At 50.7% G+C, this 24,721-nt stretch overlaps 1 protein-coding gene across 1 annotated transcript; it reads right to left on the reverse strand.

Moving 5' to 3' along the window:
• Positions 1-647: 647 nt before the first annotated feature.
• LOC127002281 (uncharacterized) lies at positions 648-4,081 on the reverse strand. The gene is made up of 4 exons (XM_050868093.1): positions 3,763-4,081; positions 2,635-3,551; positions 1,676-2,395; positions 648-1,064 (listed from the first exon to the last, which is right to left on the reverse strand). Exons 1-4 carry the CDS (start codon positions 4,079-4,081, stop codon positions 648-650), a joined length of 2,373 nt encoding a protein of 790 aa, XP_050724050.1.
• Positions 4,082-24,721: the final 20,640 nt, after the last annotated feature.

Here is a 24,721-nt window from a genome sequence, read left to right on the forward strand (position 1 = left end):
CCGCAATCCATCACGGTCTTGACCTGCAGGAGCGGCTCGGCATGACCACCATTGTCGCCATTTTCCTCTCCGCAGCCATCTGGATTTTGTCCTCTGCTTGTGGTTGGCCATGTTCTTCACCACCCTCCAAAGTATTTGAATATTTCTGTCTTTGCATATGTTGTGCAACATAGCAGACAAAAATAATCTTACATACTTTCCCTGGGGAGTTACACGAATTTCACTGTGGAGAACATGAAATCTTCGCCCACTGGCCAATTCCTCTCCACAATACTCCGTGTTTTCTTGTGAGCTCTGAAAAGTAGAAATAAAATTCTTTTACATAATACTGTTTAGGTTAGATTGCTGAAAGTTGTAACACTGCGAGACTGGCAAGAGTGCCCGATTTTGCAGTCCCCCACCTAAAATCACAAACTCCCATTAGGTCCCCATGTTTGTTATTCTTAGGGAAACTGAAAATCAAAATAGGGTGGGGTCATAAACTGCAAATTTGCCAGGCAAATATTTTGTTTGTAATATACGTTGTTTATCCAAATCATATCAAGAAGCTATTGCAGTTCATCATATAGTTTTACGAAATGCAGATTATTTCATATCTTACCTATTGTAGGCTAGCTGGTATTCATGCTGAGGTCGCAGATATGGTGTCAGCAGCCAAGTTTTGTTACCACTCCACTGTCCCCAAGCAGATGGCATCCAGCTGGAACAGCACGAGTCTCGAACATCCTCTTGAGCCCACTTTCATTCAAAATGCGTGCATCATGAACTGAGCCTGGCCACTTCGCTTCTAAGTCAGTAATCTTGTATTTGGCATCGAAAACCACCTGCACATTTATACTATGGTATCTCTTGCGGTTTACATATTCTGCCTCAAACTGTCTTGGTCTCATAATTCTGATGTGAGTTCCATCAATAACACCAACCACTTCAGGAAAGCCAGCAACGTCCCTGAATTCTGTCTTTTTTTGCTGGAGATCTTGATTGGCGGGAAACTTTATAAATCTTTTCAGTATGTGTGGGGCACTTAGGGCGTCCAGTGTTTCCGTGATGACCCTGCTCACTGTCTGTTGGGACACTCCCAAGTCATCACCATTACAGAGCTGCATTTTCCCGCTAGGTACCTTAAGGTTATTAAAACTTTATGCTCGGGAGTGAGAGCATTGTTGGTCGCCGTTGGTCTCAGTAACACGGGCCTCACCAAGTCTGTCACAAAAACAATGCCAGCACGATCAAGTCGGTACCTACTGATCAGTTCTGTATCACTCAGTTCATTCAGGACGTGTCTCCTTTCTCGAAATTCTTCTTCTTCTTCTTCGTGGGTGTTTTATGGGGCTATTTAGGCTGTGGACCCACAGCCTCTAGAGCCCCGTCAGTGGTAGTTGTTATCAGGAGTTGTTGGTTGTGCTGGCCGTCCTGTCACCAGGGCGGGAGTTAGATCCTGTCGAGTTGCCCCTACTTCTGCAGGAAGGTTTATGCACTTGAGGGCGTGGAAGGCAGTGGTGGGGGTGAGGGCGTCGCTGCCCAGCAGGTCCTCTAGGGTTGGCCTGTGAATACGGAGACTGGTTAAGGATGCTTTGAGGGTGGTGCGGAGGGAGTGGAATCTTGGGCAGTGGAGGAGGAGGTGTTCTGGTGTGTCAGGTTGTGTGGGGCACCATGGGCAGTGTGGGTCTTGGACTATGTTCAGTCTGTGCAGGTGGGCATTGAGGCGGGTGTGTCCAATCCTGAGACGGGTGATGGCTGTGTCCAGGGGGCGAATGGGGGAGAAGGGGCGCCAGTGCTGGGCGGGGGAGTGTCTGTAGCGGCCGAGGGTGAGCTGTCTGAGGTCTATCGTCAGTCTGGTGGTCCAGTGGCGGTTGGAGGACTGTCGGAGGTGGATCTTGAGGTCACTGTGGTCCGGAGGGCTGGGAATTGGCTGGGGATGTGTGTGTGCCAGGTTGGCAGCTTGGTCCACCACTGTGTTGCCCATGATGCCTATGTGAGAAGGGACCCACTGAAGGTGGACCCGTCTGCCCCCGGAGGTCAGCTGTGCCAGGAGGGAGTGGATGGCAAAGCATAGTGTGTGATGTGTGTGAGGTCTGTGAGTTGAGATGAGTTGGAGGGAAGTGAGGGAGTCAGTAAAGAGGGAGACCGATAGGTGTGGGGGAAGCGTTGTTGCTGCTGTGAGGCCTTCCCTGATGGCAAAAAGCTCTGCCCCAAGGATGGTGGTGTGGGGTTGGAGTTTCCAGTTGGTGGAGGTGTGTAGGGTTGGGAGGTATATGGCCGCACTAGTGGAGGGAGGGGAGGGAATGTGTGAGCCGTCTGTGAAGATGAAAAAGGTGTCCCTGTATTTGGTGGAGAGGAGAGTCAGGAAGAGGGCCTTTCCCTGGTGAGGACAGTCTGCTTTGGTCCATGGTGTCTGAAGGTGTAGGGAAATGAATGAAGGAAGGGGAACCATGGACCTAGGGAGAGAGGTGCAAGGGGGGAGAAGGATGGAGGGGTGACAGAGAGAGCGGTGTAGATAGAGAGGGCTCGGGTGATGAATGGCGTGTGAGCGTGGAAGGCCTGTGGGGCTGGAAGTGGGTCAGGTTGGTGTTGGGACAGGACAGTGTGAAGGGAGGAGTGAGGAGAGGATGTTATTCTGTGGAAGGTGGTGACTGTCTTAGTGTTGCGTCTGTGGTCTAGTGAGGGAAGGCCCGCCTCTGCCTGCAGGGCCAGGGTGGGAGACGATCTGAAGGCGCCGAGGGCTATCCGCAGTGCGGTGTTCTGCACCACCTGCAGCTGGCGGAGGAGCGTCGGGGAGGCTGAACCGTAGACCTCGCATCCGTAGTCGATTTTGCTACGGATGTAGGCGCGGTAGAAGTGGAGGAGCGTCGCTCTGTCGGCTCCCCACTTGACACCCGCCAGGGCCCTCATGAGGTTCAGCCGGGGCAGACAGGAGGATCGGAGGGCACTGATGTGGCGCTTCCATGTGAGGCGAGGGCCGTCCAGCACTAGACCCAAGAATCTGTGTGTTGTGCGGAAAGGGATGACTGTGCCTGTGAGGTGTGCTTGAGGGATGGCGGGGATGCGGCGACGGGTGAAGCACATGAGGCACGACTTTGGTGCACAGAGGGTGAGGCCCCACTGAGTGCACCATTGGCTGATGGCGTCGAGCCCCCCTTGGAGGAGGGTTTGTGCCTCAGGAAGAGAAGGAGCGGAGCATAGGAGGGAAATGTCATCCGCATAGAGGAAGGTATGAGTGCTAGGAGGGGAAGGCAGGTCGGACAGAAGAACGTTGAAGAGGAGAGGGCTTAGGGGTGAGCCTTGGGGAACCCCTCTGCGGATAGGATAGGGGTGGGAGAAGGTGGTCCCGATAGAGACGGAGAAGGTGCGACTCGAGAGGAAGGAGCGGACCCAGAGCAGAGGAGCGCCGAAGAGGCCCAGGGAGGAGAGTTTGTAGAGGATAGCATTGTGGGAGGCAGAATCAAAGGCCCCTTCGAGATCCAAGAAGGCGGTCAGCGTGAAGCGCCCCCGGCCAAAACCCTCCTGAACATGATGGTCTAGGTCAAGGAGGGCGTCGATGGTTTCGGGGCCTGAAGCCAGACATGTTAGAGGGAAGGAGATGATTGTGTTCCAGCCACCAAGAAAGCCTTGTTAGCACGAGGTGTTCAAAGAGTTTGCTGATGCAGGAAAGAAGGCTGATAGGTCGGTAGGAGGAGGGTGAGGCGGGGTCCTTCCCTGGCTTTGGGAGTGGAAGGGTGATGGCGTGGCGCCACTGATGAGGGAAAGTGCCAGAAAGCCAGCTGTGGTTAAAGAGCTGAAGGAGGAAGAGGGAGTAGGCCTCTGGGAGGTGTTTGAGAAATTCATTGGGAACGTCGTCATCCCCAGTGGATTTCCCCACCGGCAGTGCAGCTATGGCTGTGGCGAGTTCATGGATCAAGAAAGGCTGGGCGATGGGGTGGATGGTGGACTGTTGGGGTAGTATGGGGGGAGGGACCGGGTCCGGGGAGCCCAGGCGTGTGCGGAAGTGTGAAGCTAGGTGTTCCACCTTCTGGGCATCCCCAGCTAGTGGAACCCCGTTGTGGTGGAGGGGGAACATGAGAGGGGCCTGGGGCCGGACCATCTTCCTGAAGAATAGCCAGGTTTTTGTGAGTGAAGTGGAGAAGTCTAGGAGGCGCAGAAGGCGGACCAGGATGCCCTTTGGCTGACAAGATCGTGCGCTTACAGCGAGTTTTCCAACTGGTGGAACCTCCGGCGCAGTTTCCGGATGGGCCTGCGACGCCAGGCATTGAATGCCCTGCTTGGCCCTCACCGCAGCCTCGCACTGTCTGTTCCACCAAGGGGCCTGAAGGAGACGTGGGGCTGAGAGGAACGAAAGGTGAAGCAATGGGACCCCTGCGACCACCAAGGTGTCAGCTAGGGCCTCTATGGCTGTGTCAGAAGAAGGGTTGGGGGAGGGCGAGGAAGAGAGGTGTTCTAGGAAGGAGTGCCAGTTGTCAGCCCTAAGGGACCATCTAGGGCGGCCTGGGGCCTGGGGTGGCGGGTGTAGTGACGGAAGGTAAGAATGACAGGAAGATGGTCGCTGCCGATGTGTGGCCCGGTGGTGACAGTGATGAGGTGCAATGGACCACTACCAAGACACAGGTCAAGGGTGGAGGCCCTGGCTGTGGCGGGATCAATCCGGGTGGGAAGGTCCGGGGGGGTGAGAAGAGAGAAGGAGGCACTGCCGGCGAGGAAATCCACTAAGGAGTGGCCGGAACGGTTCTGCTGAGCCGCAAAGAGGGACGGCTCCCAATGAGTGTGGTGGGCATTGAAGTCACCCATGATAAGTGCTGGGGAGGAGAGCTGATTGAAGAGGTGGCGGTATTCTAGTGTTGAGATGTCCTGACACGGGTTGTAGAGGATAAGTACGTCAAGGGGACCCGAGCTGAAGGTGACACGGACGCCCAGGAACTCCAAGTGGCCTCGCGGGGACGGGGGGAGGGAGAGCTGACAGGAGGGAAGGGGCCGGACTAGCAGCAGGAGGCCTCCGCCCACTGCTCCAGTTCGGCGGTCCCGCCGATAGGGAAAGTAGCCAGGAATGACGGGGAGGGTTCAGCGAGCCAGGTCTCGCAGACACCTATGAGGAGAGGAGAGATGGAGGATAGGTATGTTTTGAATTGTAGAAGCCAGGATAAAGGGACCTGGCGTTCCAGAAAAGAAAGGGAGATGTTGGTGGAGGATTCACGTTGAAAGGGAACCAAAGAAGGAGATGAGGGAAGGAAGGGTTTTGGAGAAGCAGTCTGAGAGGGAGTGGCTGGAAAAGGAGAGCAGAAGGTCAGGATGACTGGGGAGGTTACAAATGATGGAGGTGAGTGAAAGGGGCGCGGTGGGCTGGGCAGCAGTGTCGGCTGAGTGAGGGGGTGGGGAGAAGTCGGGGAGTGGGGCAGCTGGGAGGTGGGAGATGGGTTGGAATGGAGGGTGGGCGTGGTGTACCGGTAAGAGGAGGAGTGGTGATGGGTTGTCAGGGAGGCCCTGGGGAGGGTCAAGGGGGTGGAGGGGTAAGGGGTGGAGGGGTAGGGGGTGGGCGGTATGGGTGTGCCCTTCAAGGGAAGCGGGGCCGGGGGAGCTATCAGCAGGGCGGTCGGGAGCAGGGGCGTTGATGGCGCTGGGGAGAGGGGTGAGGACATCGCTGACCGGGCGACGGCGGGGAGAAATCAGTGGCTGCGGGGGGCGGGTGGTGGACCGCGCGGTGGGGGGGGGGGTAGAGGGCGGGGAGTGGGTGGCCCTCTGTGTGTGTGGGTGGGCAGAGTGAGGTGGTTGAGGGGATGCGGAAGGGGAGCAGTGTTGCTGAGGGGCTGTGGGGGGGGGGGGGGGGGGGGCGTTGGGGAGTGGGCGCGAGGGCGAGGAGACGGGGAGTGGGACGGACAATGGCTCCAGGATAGTGGGTGGAAGGGGTAGGATCCAACACTCCGGAAGCAGGTAGCAGCAGGGCTGAGGGGGGGCGCAGGAGTGGTGGTCCCGGGCGAAAGGATCCGGGTTTGAGCTCCCGCATCCGCTGCCGGGACTCAAGCACCGTCAGGTCGCCGTTGTTAAGGCTGCTTTGAATTTCGTCTGCTGCTGCATGAGCTGGGCAGAGTTTGGAGGTGGATGTGTGCACCCTGGCAGTAGAGGCAGCGAGGGTCCTTAGTGCAGTCCTTGCAGCGTGGAGACCGCTGCAGGTGCGGCACCTGACCTGTCCCTACAGGTCCCCGTCCCATGCCCGTATGCCAGGCAGTGGTAGCATTGAGGACAGGAATGGAATGGGGCTGCACTGTATAGGCTGTACTGTCGATGGCCACGTGAGGAGGGAGAGGGCCTTGAATTTAATGCGGATCGCCAGGCCTTGGCTCTGGCACCGTCTAGGAACTGGCCAGGAAGTCGGCAGATGGCGCATGGGAGGGAGTGGAGCCCCCAGAACGGTCAGTTTTTCTAGGATGACACTGTCAGGCAGGGCAGTGTCGACTGCAGATCCGGCCGTATGTATGTTTGTAGGCCGGGTCAGGGTCAATCACCCGACAGCGGACGGGCCATTTCCCCAGGGAGGTCACTGACTCTGGGGGCTGGGTTAGGTTGTCGAGGTTCGCGACCTCGAAGCGTAACCCGTACCCCCCGTGTGTGATTTGCAGGGTATCTTCGATCACTTTTTTCTGGAAGATGGAGCCGTGCAGAGCACTGGCCACCTTGGACGGGTGGATGAAGCAGCGGGTGTGGTCGTAGGAGGAGAGGCATACTACTAGTGGTGCCTTGCCGGCGGGATCTCGCTTGTTGGGGAAAGGGAGGGCTGGAGTGAGGGCAGGGTACTCTGGAGGGTCCTCGGGGGGTGGAGGAGGGGGGAGGTTCCCGGGGTCGAGGGCGGAGGACAGTGTGGAGGGCTGGGCGGCGGGCGTGAGAATGGGGTCAGGAGAGGGAGGAGAACCATGATGGTGTTTGGGGTCGCTGGAGGGTACATCACCAAGTGGGGAGCGAGGCCGTTTGATGGAGAAGGTGGCGGAGTCCATCTGTTCCATGACGGGTGAAGGTGGGGGCCTGGAGACGTCGGGGGAGGTCTCAAGCTGGGAGGTGGGCGGAGATGGCCTCGCGGCCTTCTCCCGGATCTGACGGCATCCAGGGTAGGCTGGGGTGTCGTGCAGAGCTTGGGGTTGTATTGGGAAGCACTGTGGGCCGGGGCCCGAGGTGATAGTGGTAAAATTGCAGACTGGGAACAAGGGGACTTGTTCCAAGATGGCTGCCCGTTATCGAACCTTTCTCGAAATTCCCTTGGCTGACGTACACGGGCTTGTTGTTGTTGTCCAGCCATGATGCCTTGATCTTGATCTTAACCTTCATGTACATGTGACCCGTTGAAGAGTCAGTCCTTTGTACCTATGAAAATTTCATAAGCTCGTATGACACCTCTCGCGCTGTCTTACCATATGAATTTTTCTTAACGCTTATGAATTTTTCTTAAGGCTTATGAACTGCTTATGAAATATTTATGAAAAATATCCGCCATTTTGAAGGTTTATGAAAAATTCATAGCGCTATGAACTTTTATAAGTACCGGCCCTGAAGCCTCAGAAATTGCAATGGCCGGAGTATCCCACCGACCGAACTATCAACCCTCTCCTATACAGGCAGTTACGGGTGCCTGTAGAGCACCTTGACAGAGTGGAGGGATGCACCTAACTGACTCAGTTGCCTCTGGGTACAGGGCTCCCAGGCGGTGCCTGCTAGCTGACTAATCTACCCGCTAGCTAACTAGACTACCCACTAGCTATTTATGTGTTGCCTTCAACTTCGATCTTCTGTTTTAATACATTCCTTTCAAGTGAGCTTCATAGTTGATGATGCTCCCTACACATGTATTAATAGTTGTATAATCACACTCTGTCCTGCCTGGGGGTTGGGATGGCATGTTCCTCCCTTCTCCCTTGTTGTTTACCTGCAACAATAAACTATCAATCAATCAAATCAATCATAGTTGTTAGGGTGATGCAACACAAAGGTTAAATTATTATGAGGTTTATTCACATTATGTTGGTATATAATGGTAGCGAGCTTATGGAAGTTAAGTAACAATATTATTTACAATTCATCATTCTGTTTGTAATGGTATCGAGCTTACTTTAGTTAATTAACAATGCTATTGACAACTCATTATTCTGTTGGTAATGGTAGCGAGCTTTAACGGAGTTACTTTACAATACTGATTACAACTCATCATTCCAATCACCAGTAGGGCATTCTCTTCACAGAACATTTCATAATATATATATATATATATATATATATATATATATATATATATATAGATATATATAGATATATATATATATATATATATATATATATATATATATATATTTATAGTCCTGGCCATAGCTAACAAAACTACCCTAGTCAAGTTTCTATGGTGCATAAAATGTCTCCCTTCAACCACCGATATGCGTTCACAAAGATGATCATGGGGCAAGGTATTCGTGTGGGGTTAAGATACCAAGGGGGTGATCATAAGCCCACACAAAAGGGGATGTTCACATACGTACTCTATATAATGACACAAGTGAGGTACCAGCTCGGTCAGTGTGCTAGGGAACCTGTGGGGGTAAGGTCGAGACGGTGTGTGTCAATTCAACTCTTTAAGTAACATTAACATGAGACTCCCTCACACAGTCGGCTTCTCACCTCCCCCCACTGCCCGCGGCTAGCCAGAGGCTAGTGAACCCATTTATCGGTGGTTTAGTTAACATACAATTGACCTGTTCTTCCAGTTCAGAAGGAGTTCCGAAGCAACTGGTTTTCTCTCACTCAATACAGGTGAAAAATTCTGCTCGTCAATCCTCCATGAAAAAAACTATCTAATGATCATTCGGCACCTTCGGCCGAGGCGTAGTCACGCCACCAGCTCCACATCTGGTTCGTCTGTCTGTCTTGCGGTTCGTAACCACCTGATTCACAAGCAACACTTTAGTTATTACAGGTTTTTGATTTCTCAGTTTTCCCCGCATTACATCTAAACTATACCTGATAGCTAGCTAAGCTAACCCACAGTATTGTTATGCCGGACGTGTTACTTGGGTTCCGTGTCGCCGTCAGGAGACTCCGTGGGAGGGAGATATGTAAACACTTTGCACAGCTTCTGTAGTTTAATATTCTTCCTTAGTAGTACACTTCACTCGGACTCTTCACTTACCACTAGCTTACTATGACTGGGACTCTCTCGCCCTCTTCTCCTATATATATCCAGAACAGTACAGTCTAGAATGTTACAGTATATTTTAGATCATACAAGAACATGTAGCAAAAATATATGCGAGTTGGCAACACTTCCCGCCCGGCGCCTGGCCGCGCCCCGCGGAGCGCGGACGGCTCGCCTTGCTCCCCGCCCCCTTGCTCGTTTCTCCGGGAGCCTTCTAGAGGCCTATGGTCGCCGGGGGAAGCTTCCAGCACAACACTATCCCCCCCTCTTAATTGTGATCGTCCCGATCACACACTTAACTATATACAAACGTAAGAGAATTAATCAAAAACATAATAATCGTCGTATCGCTGTGGACGCCTGCGTTGTCTCTGTCTTCTGCTCGGTGCCTCCTGCGCGTCTGTCTCCTGGTGCGCCTCGTCGTCGTCCGCTTCTTGGGGTGTCCCTGAACATCTGCCGAAGCCGGAGGTTATCTCCTCGGCTGAAAGGTCCAGAAGGCTTATGTCGTCGTCGACCTCCTCTCGGTCCTGGACGTCCCTTGCGTTTTCGTCGGCTGCTGGGTGTCTGTAGTTGTTCCAGGTGTAGTTTCCCGGACCGTGGTACCTCCATAGGCGGTTGACATGGACAACTTTCGGCTTGGTCCTTTCCGTTCTCCGGATTCGGTAAGTCACGTTGGAGAGGCGTTCTAGCACAGTGTAAGGGCCTTCCCAGGGGCTCTGTAACTTCGGAGACTGTCCTTTCTTCCTCTGCGGGTTGTAAAGCCAGACTTGGTCTCCTTCCTTGAAGTTAACGTGGCTTGCCCTCATATTGTAACCGCGCTTCATGGCCTCCCCGGAGAACTTCAAGGCACCTCGGACTTGATGGTGCACCTCTTCCAGCCGTTCCTCTAGTTGACGGGCAAAACTGGAGGCGTCCCTTGAAGGCTTTCTCCAGGAGGCCTTCCTGTCAGTAGGTCCACCGGCAATCGCAGCTCACGTCCAAACATCAGCTTTGCCGGTGAATACCCCATAGTCTCGTGGGCGGCAGACCTGTAGGCCATGAGGAGCGCAGGCAGCTTCTGATCCCATGAAGACTGATCATTGTTGCATTGCTTGGCCAACTCCTGGCCCAACGTCCAATTAAACCTCTCCACCATTCCATCTGACTGTGGGTGCAGAGGGGTGGTCCGGATCTTCTTGATACCCAGAAGCTTGCAGCACTCAGCAAGGACTGTTAACTCAAAATTCCTTCCCTGGTCGGAATGGAGCTTGTTAGGCACACCGAAGCGACAGAAGAACTCCTCCACCAAAACCTTGGCGATGGTAGTGGCTTCCTGGTCAGGGATGGCGTAGGCTTCCGGCCACTTGGTGAAGTAATCCATTGTGACGCAGATGTACATATTTCCGTTCGTCGTCAGAGGCAAGGGTCCTGCTATATCCACTGCCACCCGTTCCATGGGGGCTCCAACCTGGTATAGTTGCAATGGGGCACGGTGACGCTTCTTGGGGCCCTTCTTTGCACAGCACACCTCACACGCGTGACACCATTCTTCCACGTCCTTCCCAACCCAATATAACCTTTGGCGCAGGCGACTCAGTGTCTTCTTTCCCCAAGGTGTCCGCTGGTGATGCTGTCGTGCATTTCTTTCAAGACGCCTTCCTGGGACTTCACAGGTAGCACCGTGGACCAGTAGTGGTCAAGACCATCATGAGAGACCCAGCGTCGCTGCAACACCCCGTCGTCTATTCGAAGAGTGTCCCACTGAGTCCAGTAATTCTTGGTGGTAGGGCTTTCTCTCGAGATGACTTCCCACCCAGGTCGCGTTGACGACTGACTCAGCCACTCCATAATTGGTCTCAGATCTCGGTCCTCCCGCTGCAGTTTTCCCAAGTCTTCCCATGGCACCTCCGCTGTCTGTTCCACTGTAGTGCGGCGGCACATATTCTGGACGCTTTCCCTCTGGAGGCAATGTTGACACTCAGGTTGGCAGGGCGCTCAAGCTGTCCGCGTTACCGTGTGTTAGCCCAGATCAGTCCACAATAGTGTAGTGATGCTGCTCTAGTTTACCTATCCAGCGAGCAAGCTGGCCCTCAGGGTTTTTCAGTGACTTCAACCACCGCAATGCAGCGTGATCCGTGCGGATGGTGAAAGTTGCACCGTACAGGTAAGCATGGAAAAAGTCAAGGCTCTTGACTACTGCCAGTAGTTCTTTCGGGTCACGCAATAGTTTTTCTCGGCTGGGGTGAGCTTCTTGCTGAAGTAGGCCACAACCTGTTCCATGTCGGCACATGCCTGGGATAGCACTCCTCCAATCCCTTCATCACTGGCATCACAATCCAGTATGAAAGGCTTAGAGGGGTCTGGGTAGGTGAGTACGGGCGAGCTGATGAGGGCCTCCTTGAGCTTCTCAAAGACCACCTGAGTTTCCGCTGTCCACTCAAACTTGCGCCCTTCTTCGTCAGGAGGTGCAGTGGTGCAGCAATCGTAGCGAAGCCTTTACAAACCTGCGGTAGTATGAGCACAACCCGAGGAAGCTCCGCAGCTCCTTCACGTTGGTGGGTGTCGGCCAGTCCCTTACCGCAGCCACCTTCTCAGGATCAGTGCGTACTCCAGCCTCGCTCACGATGTGTCCCAAGTATTGGACCTCCCTTGGAATAGGCAGCATTTCTTCGGGCTGAGCTTAAGGTGCAGCTCTAAACCGGGCGAAAACCTCTGATAGTCTTTCCATCTCCTGCTCGAAGGTCTGGCCAAAGACAATCACGTCGTCGAGGTAGATGAGTGCCGTCTTCCAGTGAAGTCCCTCCAGCACCCTCTCCATCAGCCGCTCGAACGTGGCCGGCGCGTTGCACAGGCCAAAGGGCATGACCTTAAACTGCCACAGGCCTTGACCGTAGGAGAAGGCTGTTTTCTTTGTCCTGCTCCACCATTTTGACTTGGTGATACCCAGACTTCATATCCAGTGTTGAAAACCACTTGAGCCCACCAAAGCGTCGAGCGTGTCGTCGATCCGTGGAGTGGGTATGAATCCTTGATGGTGAGATCATTGAGGGCTCGGTAGTCCACGCAGCACCTGAGGGAACTGTCCTTTTTCTGACGAGCACTACAGCAGACGCCCACGGGCTGCTGGACCGCCTGATTAACCCCTGTTGCCGGAGATCATCCATTACCTCATCCATCTCCTTGCGACGGGCTGGTGGCATCCTTCGAGGAGCTTGCTTCACTGGGCGGTGGCTACCTGTGTCGATGTGGTGCTCTACCAGGTCCGTACACCCCAAGTCCAGGTCTCCTGTGGAAAACACATCTGCATTCCTCACGAGAAGCTCCCTGAGCTGTTCCACTTGGGGCTCCTCTAGACACTTGGAGCTCCTGTCAAACAGGTCGCGCAGGTAGTCGGGCAGCTCCTCCTGGGGCTTCGTCAGGGTTCTCCTGCAGACACAGGTTCTCGGTTCCTGGTCGATCTCTTGGCACAACCCCACCATGGTCCCTTGTTCTATTTTCTTTGGACTGAAGGAGACATTGGCCACGACGACAGGCACTTCCGCTGCAGCAGGGTCTACCAGAGTACTGCCTACAATCACCCCGTTTTCTACCGGACATCGACTTCCACTCTCTACCACACACAGGCTAGCCGGGGGCACCTGTAATTTGACAGGGTAACAGCATCTCCGACCTCGCAGGGATAATGGTGGTGCGCTTGACCGTCACTGGCAGGTCTTCCTTGTTCACAGTCGTCAGTGGCACCCTCCTTCCTCCTACAGTCAGCTGCTTAGCGCGAAAGTCCAGCTCGCACCTGTGGGAGACAAGATAATCCATACCTAGGATACAGGGGTCGTCCATGTCAGCCACGTACACAGAGAGGGACTCTTCCTTTCCTCCGAGCTCAAACTTCACGTCCACTGGGCCTCTGAGCTCTGCATAGTGTCCAGTGACTCCGCACAGTCGATGCGACGTCTTAGGAAGCCGACGATGACTCACCACGTCAGGCCGCACCAATGTGCGTTCCGAGCCAGTGTCGACGACCACAGGCCACAACACTCCGTCAACCTTGCCCTCCACTTGGCAGCTCGTCATGGTGGTTCTCCTGCACATTGATATCTTCGGGGCATGTACAGGACAGACTGGTTGTTGCCCCCGTGAACCAGTCCTTCTTAGTTTCCCGAGTGGTGGTCCCTCGTTGGGGGCACATTTTTCCGACACTCATTCTTCCAGTGCCCCTTTTCTCCACAGGTCCAGCACTTGGGTCCTTCCCTGGGCTTCTTCTTAGCGGCACCTTCATATTCCTTCTTCCTCTTATAGCATTCTGTTCTCCTTGTGCCCAACCTTCTCGCAGTACCAGCACGTTCCTTGAACCTGTCTGTGTCGCTGACAGCGCCCTTTCGTGCCCTAAAGCCAGAAGTCGAGTCGTCCCTGAAGCTCGACAAGCTAGACCTAACAAAGGACTCAAACTCCATGGCACGTGCCAGAGCTTCCTGCATTGATGTTGGCTTAGCTTGGTTCACTTGTATCTTCAGCTGAGGGCTGTCCAGGGCATCGATGAATTGATCACGCATCAAAACCGTCAGCAGGTCAGGGGTGGCACCTGGGTATGCCTTGTGTGCCATGCTCTCAAGGTCCTGAGCGAGTTCCTGAAGAGACTCGCCGCGCCTCCTGTTGCGGGTTCTGAACCTAACCCTGAAGAGCTCGTTCTGGTGCTTGGTCCCATATCGTTGCTCCAGCGCCTGTGCCAGCCCGCTGTAGCTGCCCTTTGTTGCATTATCGAGCTGAGCAAGGACCTCCAGCGCCGCCCCTTTCAGGCTAGTGGCCAGCTGTACCGCGCACTCTTGGTCATCTCATCCGTTCCGGGCTGCCAACAGCTCAAACTGAGCGCGGTAAGCCTCCCAGGAGACCTTGCCATCAAACTCCTGAGGCTTCTTTCTAACAGGCGAACCCAGCAGACTCTTGGGGCTGGCGGAACTTCTTGCGGGGATAAACTCAGGCGAAGCAGGGCTCAAACTACCCCGGACTTGCGTAGAAGCATCTTGGGTACAACTATATATGCCCCTGCAGGCACTGGCTGTCCGTTTCCAGCCAAGCAGTCTTCGAGGGCCTTCACTCTGTCACTTACATCACAAACTGCCTGTTCTGTACGGTTCACCTTTCCCTGCACTTCTAATATTTCTTTGTGTGTCGTCTCTCGTACCACCTCCATCGATCTCTTGTTGAAGATTTGTGTGTTCTTTCTCCACTTCTATCAGGCGTTGTCCCAAGTTCGTGGTCACATCAGTCATTTCTCTTCGCACTGATTCACTTTCATCTTGTACTGCTTTTAGCTGTAGCTGTAATCCTGTGAAGCGATCTTCTAGCTGTTCTTTGAGTTCTTGGAGTGTTCCTTCTTGTTGTTGCTGTGCTCTTTCTTGTTGTTCTTTGAGTTCTTGAAGTGTTCCTTCTTGTTGTTGCTGTGCTCTTTCTTGTTGTTCTTTGAGTTCTTGGAGTGTTTTTCTTGTTGTTCTTGAGTTCTTGGTGTGCTTTTTCTTGTTGTTCTTTGAGTTCCTGGAGTGCTCTTTCTTGTTGTTGCTGTGCTCTTTCTTGTTGTTGCTGTGCTTTTTCTTGTTTCTCCCCCTGTAGTCTCAAGGCTTCCAAAAGTTCAGTCAACATGTCGTCCCTCTGGGCAGCTTGGGAACGAGTCTCCATGGCGAAAAACAAATGGCTACACTCCTGACGCCAATGTTATGCCGGACGTGTTACTTGGGTTCCGTGTCGCCGTCAGGAGACTCCGTGGGAGGGAGATATGTAAACACTTTGCACAGCTTCTGTAGTTTAATATTCTTCCTTAGTAGTACACTTCACTCGGACTCTTCACTTACCACTAGCTTATTATGACTGGGACTCTCTCGCCCTCTTCTCCTATATATATCCAGAACAGTACAGTCTAGAATGTCACAGTATATTTTAGATCATACAAGAACATGTAGCAAAAATATATGCGAGTTGGCAACACTTCCCGCCTGGCGCCTGGCCGCGCCCCCTTGCTCGTTTCTCCGGGAGCCTTCTAGAGGCCTATGGTCGCCGGGGGAAGCTTCCAGCACAACAGTATGTAGTGCGTAGAAACCAGATGGATGGATCAGCCAGATCTTACTGGATTGGGGACGAGAGTCACGAGTCTCACGAGTGACGGTATGGATGGCGACGGATAGGAGTTGCTATGTCGTAATTAATTGGAGAATAAGTTTATGATATAAATAATAATATAATAATGCACAAGCTATCTGTTAGCACACCAAAGTATTGATACCAACGACACTAGGAGGATAGAGAATTGGTGATATATTTTTTTTTTATTGTAAATATATTTTTTCTGTAGAGTTGAAAAATACTATTAATTTCTTTCATTGTGTCGCGGACCCTCTAGGGCCTTCTCCCGGACCCCCAGGGGTCTGCAGACCCCAGTTTGGGAACCTCTGGCTTATACTATAGACCATAGCTGGGCGTTATCGCAATAAGTTATCGCGATACTTTATCGCTGATAACAAAATCGGGTTATCGGCCATCCGCTACTTATTTAAATATATATCGGTATCTTCGTTACTTTTGTAACCAAATTAGCGATAATCGCTACTTTTTCCCACCTCTCAGAAAGAAAAAAAAACGTCGTTTCCTCCCTACTGCGCATGCGTGGCCCGGGCGCCCAGTGTTGTATGAAAAAATTTCGGGGTATGAAATATCTTCGGTGAAGAGATTTCATACTTAGATCATCAACATTAAAACACTAGGTTATTTTTTTATGTTAGACTCAATAATCAATATATCAAAGAGAAAAATCATTTAACTTTGCCCAAAAAGTGTTTATTCACTGCCTCAAATTTGATAATCCATATTCGTTTGTGAGCATGCCATGGTACTGAAGGCACCCGGTGTTGTGTTATTTGGTGTCCCATCATCAAAAGCTGGCACTTTTGTTTACATTGGTCTTCGTGAACTACATGTTCAGACCAGTTAGTCTCACAAAGATTTTTAACACATTAATTAAGAGTAGTTGCTGGAAGGCTGAATCAGACAAACAGTACCACCATCCTCGCTGTTTCTAGGACGACACTCTGTACATATAAATACAACTCGTACAGTGTCGTTCTAGAAACAGCGGGGATGGTGGTACTGTATGTCTGATTCAGCCTTCCAGCAACTCCTAATTACGGTTAAAAAGCTTTGTGAGACTGTACAGGTCTACGCTTGCTGGTCTGAGCATGCGCAGTTCACGAGAGACCAGTGTTTGGAAACAAAACCAGCTTATGAATGTGGGGACGCCAAATAACACAGCACCGGTTCAGGCGTTTCCAGTATTACCGTCCATAGGTAGCTACGTGTCAACGTGTGGTTTTAAGGTTTTGTAAGTTTTCTAAAATACAGATAATAAAAATTTGAATTCATCTATATTTTTTATTTGAAATATCAATATAGTATCGTTTTCGCCTATCGGACTTATCGCTAGCTAGTATCGGAATTGTGGATTAATATCGGGTATCGGTTATCGGTTATCGCCTATATTTGTATTTCCAGTTAACGAATATCGGTTATTACCGATAAGGTTTTCCATTATCAGTTATCGGTTATCGGGAATAAGGTTTTCTGTTATCGTGCCCAGCTATGCTATAGACCCATTGCCCCTCCAGGTGAGCAAAGTGCCACAGTTTGTAAAAAGTCTTGGTGAGTCTTGGATACAGGATGGTCATTGAGATACCACGTACTTATTTTACACTTTAACCCCTTCAACACGAGGACGCGTATACTGCGTCCTTGCGTGCTCCGTACCATATCCGAGGACGCGCATACTGTGTCCTGGCTCGCTTTAGCCAACATAAGAGTTATTTTATCTCTATATTTATGCTTACATCTCAAAATTATCAATTAATTTATGTTTCTTTATGTGCACCATTTAATTCTGCATGTGTTCATATACAGTCGTCCCTCAAATAGTACGGTTTCCAATAGTACGGTTTCGGTTTTATACGGATTGTCATGGAAGATTTTTTTTTAAGGAGTTTTAAATTTCCCGCTCGTCACACCAAGTAGCCGTGGCGTGAGTGGCAACACTGTTCTACCAAAACACCTGTTGAAAGAACCCCAAAGCGTTCGAGATAGGTGTTCACCTTGCAGAAGAATTCAGATTTAGGAGAAGTTACGTTTTGGGATGAATTACGTTGCAGTAGGGCGAGCATATCATGTGAATGAGAGCAGGGTTCGCTGTATCTATCATCTTGGTCTTGGTCTTGGTTCGGGAGGTAGTTGTCCCTTTCGGTCCTAACTACAGCCTTTGAAACGGCTTACTCCCTCTTGCCGCAGTAACTGCCAGTGCTCCATGAGCGCTGCAAGAGTGGAGATAAAGGTCGTCCTTTTACTAAGCCTTGTCATTGCTATGGTAACAGAGTCTCACTCGCAGCAAAATGTTGTACGCTGATCTTCCTGGTGACGTTTAACATGCATTACCAGCTGTCGTGGCTGACGAACTCTTTACAACAGAAGATGAAAAGGAATGGTGGCACAGAGAGGTGAAATGCAATGGAAACACTTATATGTGTTTGTTTGGGCCGCCATATTTGCTGATGACGTCATCACAGCATGAGGCGCTCCATCTCTCAGGGTTCTTAGTCTAGTCCAGCACGTTTGTAAGCTCCCCAACCAAACACAAAACACGCCCAAAATTCCTTGTATAGTGTTTTTTTCACATTTGTTACTTTTTTTTATGCCCTTAAAGAAGAAAAAAAAACACTATACAAGGCATTTTCGTCGTGTTTTGTGTTTGGTTGGGGAGCTTACAAACGTGCTGGACTGGACTGTAAGACTGGCCCTCAAAGCCGGGAGCCAGCGGACGTGCCGAGTTGGGAATTCGTGCTGCCGCGTCAAGCGTTTGAGAGCACTCGGGATATTCCTAGAGTCCCGATTCCCTCTCTCAAACGCTGCCCAGGTGTGTTTCTAAGGGGGGCACTAATTTTATACGTCGTCCCTCAAATATATTATATAATACATGATGATTATGTTGAGTCTATGGCTGAAAACTTGTTATATTCAATAGCGACATTTGAAATTTGGTGCGCGCGGTGATCTTGGATACGGCGCGGGGCGCTGTTTTGGCCCGGCCATAGTGAAGGGGTTAATTAGAATTTGGTTGAAGGCGAGACTGACATACCCACGGCAGGTACTCAGCAAATATTGTCATATGGACAAAAAAATTCAAAATGTCCAATTCTGCTTGATTTTGCAGGGCTTTCATGCAAGAAGAGTTTTAATAGGGATAGGTTTCCAATTAGTCATTTATTTTGTTTCATTTACCAATAAATAAAACGAGACTGATCAACTACCTTTTTATAAACAATAGTATCACTTATTGTATTGAAATGGAATTGTTACAAGTCCCAGAGAAACACAAATAATTTACACTAACTGAAAGATAAGTTCAAGCTTTATGGGCACAAAGACGTAGTCGTTGGTAACATCTCGTAAGGATGAATATACCCCATAGGTGTGTCTGTTTAACCTGATGGTGAGTTAGAAGGGAACTCTGAGTAGACAGAAGGAAAATCATGTGAAAAAATAGGTAAGCTCATTATAAGGTTTTAAAGACTTTATTTCGGGAATGAAATGTGTTTGTAATGAAGTCCGGTGAGCTTGCACTTGGGGAGATCAGCCTGGACAGCTTAAGATAACCACGCAGCTCACAACACCTCACTGGGTTCCAGTCCCGCCCGCTGCTACAAGCTTACAATTTTCAGTCATCGCCAAGTGGCCTGAGGCTGCCTTACATGCTGTCCTGAAGACCACCAATCAACCCGAACTCTAGATAAACTCTCAAGAGGATCAGAGATGAGCTGTGGGGGCAGCATGAGACAAGCAAACTATAAAACACTTCCCTATGCCGTTATGGGGTGAGTTCAACCAGTAGGCCCCATCAAGAAAGCCTAGCTACTGGTACAATAGGCTGAGCATAAAAAAAAACTAAAATGAATAAAATATAATAAAAATAATTTCATATACTTCATTAGAAAGCATCCAAAACATTTGCTGTACAGTAAAAAAAAAATAATCTGAAAATCCCAGTTGTACAAATTCTTATAAACATGAAATGAAAGAAAGTGCATGTCAAATTTGTGAAGGAAAGTAAACATACTTAAAATTAATAAATGTCTGGAATTTGAAGTGAACTCCCTATATGTCAAGCATGTAAGCAAAGGCAAGTAACAAAAGACCAACAGGAACTTACTTGGTGTTGCTTATTACATTAGTGAATTATATTGTTGCAGACATGCTCACAGTTTGAAAGATTGAGAAGCATAATAAAAATAGGCAGTGATTTTATGATACTAAGACATTCCATTGAACTACAAATTAACTAGCTACTATCAAGAGACCTGCTCAGCCTTCTCTTTGTCTCAACTGATAGAAATGTCTAGTTTGCTTGGCAGATATTCTTGTATTACATGTTAGGTTGAAAATATTACTAGAATTTTTAATAAATGTTAATAAATCAGACAAATTGCTTAAGCACTTCCACCTTATGGTATTAGTCAAAATACCATTAAAAAAATGTCATTATTCTCGCATCAAGTTACACTTCATCATTATTATCCTCATTTTCATTAATTACCAGCTCACTGAAAAGCAAATCTATCAAAAAGTCAATAGAGGCATACCTTTGGGGGCTACGTTGCCTTGCCCACTCTACAATGCCAATCCTAGGGGTCCCTCTGAGCAATTCAATATATGCAGGCCTACTTTCCATCTTAAAAAAACTTTATGGCAAGATCCAGTGACTTGCTCAATCCATTAACTTTCTGGATATCTCCTCAGACTCCTCCATTCGGGATTGTCTCCTACAGAAACAATCTGGCGAGGAGGATTGACTTTGGGTACTGTGCCACATGCTTTTATAGCCAGAGTTGGTGTTCATGGACAATGCAGGTAAGAGGCCTCGATTCAGTCTCATTGAGGGAATAATATTGATTTTCAATCTATCTATTTATATCTCAGACACCCTGCTCCCTTGCGGGAACTTCCCTCCAGGGGGTGGACGCGGCAGAAGTGTCTTCATCTATCCCTGTTCTGGCACTCCCTCTCAGCACACTCAATCCTGCTACTTTCAACTCTTGCTTCAATACTCACTCACCCTATTGATCCACTTCACAGGTGGTCTTCCCCTTGCACCCCCTCCCTCAATCCTTCCTTCATACATTCCCTTCATGAATTCATTCTCCCCCATTCTCATCGCATGTCCAAACCATCTCGGCGCACCACGTTTCACCCACTCCATCACTCCACATCCACTCCTTTTGCTGTCACATCCATACAAAACCGCTCATACACGCTTTCATTACTTTTTCCATCCCATCCTGACACACCACATTCATCTCTTATATAACTCATTTCTGCTGCATGTACAGTAAACCCTAAGTTATCCGGGTGCACCGTATCCGATCTCGCTCGTATCCTGGAGTTTTCAAAAATGTGATTTTTTTTCCAAATTTTTTTAAAAATATTGCTCACATGTCTCCACTGTTTCGAGATTTCAAATTATTAAAATTACCAGATATTGTACAGTTACAAACAGATATATTTGTCTACAATGCCTTGAATTAATTTTCGATTGATTGTGGATTTTGATATGCTACTCAAAATTTTACTAACAGAAGACCTTATAATCTTAAAATTCCATTTTGTAGGACGTGTTTTGCACAAAAAAAAGTATTATTTATAGCGGTAAGTCACAGTGTAGCAGTCACCGCTCAAATTCCGTGTTCCTTCCCCTTAGTGACAAGAAAATGGGGTGCTGCAAAGAGAGACTAAGACTCTCAGTGTTTTCATGTAATGTCCATCGTCACTGTGTCTGCCAGTCTGTCTTGTCGCGTCTTCATCGTTAACTTTCATTGTATTCGTTTACCTTTGACTGTCCGTCCACGTTCTCTTGTTGTCCACCGTTACACATTGTTCCACACATACACCAACACTTAAATGTTAACCTACACAAACAACATTCACACAAAAGCATACACAAACAAACACCTATCCTGTGTTGTCCTTGTCGTGATGAGCTGTGTAAGTTCTGTCCCATAAAGTAACCCTAACGGATATTAAGGTTCTCTATCCGTGAACCGACTAGTACTTATAACACTCGATACCACCAACAATTGGTGACCCTGCAGTGTTGCTATGGTTCAAGGTGGATTATAGCCGGTGCCGTTTTAAGGGCACTCTCTCCTAGAGTGGAGGACCTGGGCAGGGTAACTTGTCCATTCGTCCGCCCTCTCCTGGGGCAAAAATCCTCACCTCCATTCGGGGTTCGTGGGGCTGAGCACTCAGGTCGGGAGAAACATTACGCCATAGGCGTAGTTGCCACCTTCAGGGTTTTCCCCCGCCCTCCCCCAGGCGCCCTCTGCGCCTTCCCCAGGCACCCTCTGTGCCTTCCCCAGGCACCCTCTGCGCGCCTCTTCCAGGCACCCTCTGTGCGCCTCTTCTAGGCTCCCTCTGTGCGCCTCCTCCAGGCATCTTCAGCGCCCTTCAGGCATCTTTTGTGCCCCATGGTGCTTCTCCCGGCGCTCACCCACCCACCCCCACCCCTCCTCCTCCCTGCTTTTCTGCTGGTCCGGCGACTGAGACACGCACATCGTGTGACACGCTACACAGACTCAGTGAACACTCAAACACAGTGCCACACACGCAGTGTACACGCCACACACAGACTCAGTGTATACGCCGCCACACACCACAAACTCAGAGAGACACGCAAACACAGTGTGACACCCCACTGGGACTACTAGCTGCCCCCTGGATTAACCACCGCCTCCTGGATCTACCACCGCCCTCTTGGATTATAATACACTTGTGGATCTATGTGTACAGTGCAGTGTGTCCAGCAACAGTTCAGTGCAGCAAGTCCCCAGCAACAGTTAGTGTCACAGTGTTCCCACTAAGTGTACAGTGTTGTGTTACAGTGCCTTTTTGAACACTGGTTCACTCCCCGAGCCACAGAGGCCCCTGGCACGTGCCAGCGCCTACAGTACACGCAGTTCGTTTTACTCTCACGGACTGCCGCGGCTCCTGGCACATGCTAGCGCCCCTAACTTTTCAACTCGCTGTGGCCCCCGGCTCGCTGGCATCTAGCGCCTTCCCACGCAGTCGTTCGACGCACTCACGACTGCCGCGGCTCCTGGCATATGCTTGCGCCCCTCAATTCTCAACCGGCTGTGGTCCCTGGCACGCTGGCATCTAGCGCCTTACCACGCAGTCATTCGACGCCCTCACGGACTGCCGAGGCCCCTGACACGCTGGCAGCTGGCGCCTTTAATACACGCAGTCGTTCTACTCTCACCGACTGCCGAGGCCCCTGACACGCTGTCAGCTAGCGCCTTCACACGCAGTTCCCTCGACGCACTCTATGACTGCCGTGGCCCCCGGCGCGTTTACGCCAGTGCCTATTGCCCATCTCCACGCCGCTCGACTTCACCATACCTGACGACGACATGCAACTCTTCCTCTACTACGGCGGTGTCCTTCAGAGCACCACTCTTCTGCTCAGGACCCGTCTACGTGGTTCGCGATTCGGGAGTGCGGATTCAAGCCTTCCAGGATCTATTAAACAGCCAACCACTCAACTCACCGCAGCCCACCTTACGCAGCCCACCTCACGCTGCTCAACTCCTCGCTGCTCAACCCCTCGCTGCTCAACCCCTCGCTGCTCAACTCATCGCTGCTCAACACATCAGCTCGACTTACCGTAGCTGTCCTCACTGCGCTACTCATCTCAGCTCGACTCACCGTAGCTGTCTCCTACGCGCTACTCACTCCAGCTCGACTCACTGTAGCTGTTGTCACCGCATTACTCACTCCAGCTCGACTCACTGTAGCTGTTGTCACCGCATTACTCACTCCAGCTCGACTCACTGTAGCTGTTGTCACTGCATTACTCACTCCAGCTCGACTCACTGTAGCTGTTGTCACCGCATTACTCACTCCAGCTCGACTCACCGTAGCTGTCTCCTACGCGCTACTCACTCCAGCTCGACTCACCGTAGCTGTTGTCACCGCATTACTCACTCCAGCTCGACTCACTGTAGCTGTTGTCACCGCATTACTCACTCCAGCTCGACTCACCGTAGCTGTTGTCACTGCATTACTCACTCCAGCTCGATTCACCGTAGCTGTTGTCACTGCATTACTCACTCCAGCTCGACTCACCGTAGCTGTTGTCACCGCATTACTCACTCCAGCTCGACTCACCGTAGCTGTTGTCACCGCATTACTCACTCCAGCTCGACTCACCGTAGCTGTTGTCACTGAATTACTCACTCCAGCTCGATTCACCGTAGCTGTTGTCACCGCATTACTCACTCCAGCTCGACTCACCGTAGCTGTTGTCACCGCATTACTCACTCCAGCTCGACTCACCGTAGCTGTTGTCACTGCATTACTCACTCCAGCTCGACTCACCGTAGCTGTTGTCACTGCATTACTCACTCCAGCTCAACTCACCGTAGCTGTTGTCACTGCATTACTCACTCCAGCTCGACTCACCGTAGCTGTTGTCACTGCATTACTCACTCCAGCTCGACTCACCGTAGCTGTTGTCACTGCATTACTCACTCCAGCTCGACTCACCGTAGCTGTTGTCACTGCATTACTCACTCCAGCTCGACTCACCGTAGCTGTTGTCACTGCATTACTCACTCCAGCTCGATTCACCGTAGCTGTTGTCACTGCATTACTCACCCAGCTCAACTCACCGTAGCTGTTGTCACTGCATTACTCACTCCAGCTCGACTCACCGTAGCTGTTGTCACTGCGTTACTCACTCCAGCTCGACTCACCGTAGCTGTTGTCACCGCATTACTCACTCCAGCTCGACTCACCGTAGCTGTTGTCACCGCATTACTCACTCCAGCTCGACTCACCGTAGCTGTTGTCACTGCATTACTCACTCCAGCTCGACTCACCGTAGCTGTTGTCACTGCATTACTCACTCCAGCTCGATTCACCGTAGCTGTTGTCACAGCATTACTCACTCCAGCTCGACTCACCGTAGCTGTTGTCACTGCATTACTCACTCCAGCTCGACTCACCGTAGCTGTTGTCACCGCATTACTCACTCCAGCTCGACTCACCGTAGCTGTTGTCACTGCACTACTCACTCCAGCTCGACTCACCGTAGTTGAACTACTAAACGCAACTCTACTCAGCGCAACTTACCGCGCACCTCAACGCAACTACTCAGCGCAACTTACCGCGCATCTCGACACAACTCTACACAACGCTACTCATCGCAACGCATCACCGTCTGCCACAGCGCCCCAGCACCAGGGAAGATTTCGTTCCTCCTTCCTCGTCACTGGGGGGGAGTAATCTGTAGCAGTCACCGCTCAAATTCCGTGTTCCTTCCCTCAGTGACAAGAAAATGGGGTGCTGCAAAAGAGAGACTAAGACTCTCAGTGTTTTCATGTAATGTCCATCGTCACTGTGTCTGCCAGTCTGTCTTGTCGCGTCTTCATCGTTAACTTTCCTTGTATTCGTTTACCTTTGTCCGTCCACGTTCTCTTGTTGTCCACCGTTACACATTGTTCCACACAT

This window comes from Eriocheir sinensis, chromosome 22 (genome assembly GCF_024679095.1).
Source record: "Eriocheir sinensis breed Jianghai 21 chromosome 22, ASM2467909v1, whole genome shotgun sequence".
NCBI lineage: Eukaryota > Metazoa > Arthropoda > Malacostraca > Decapoda > Varunidae > Eriocheir > Eriocheir sinensis.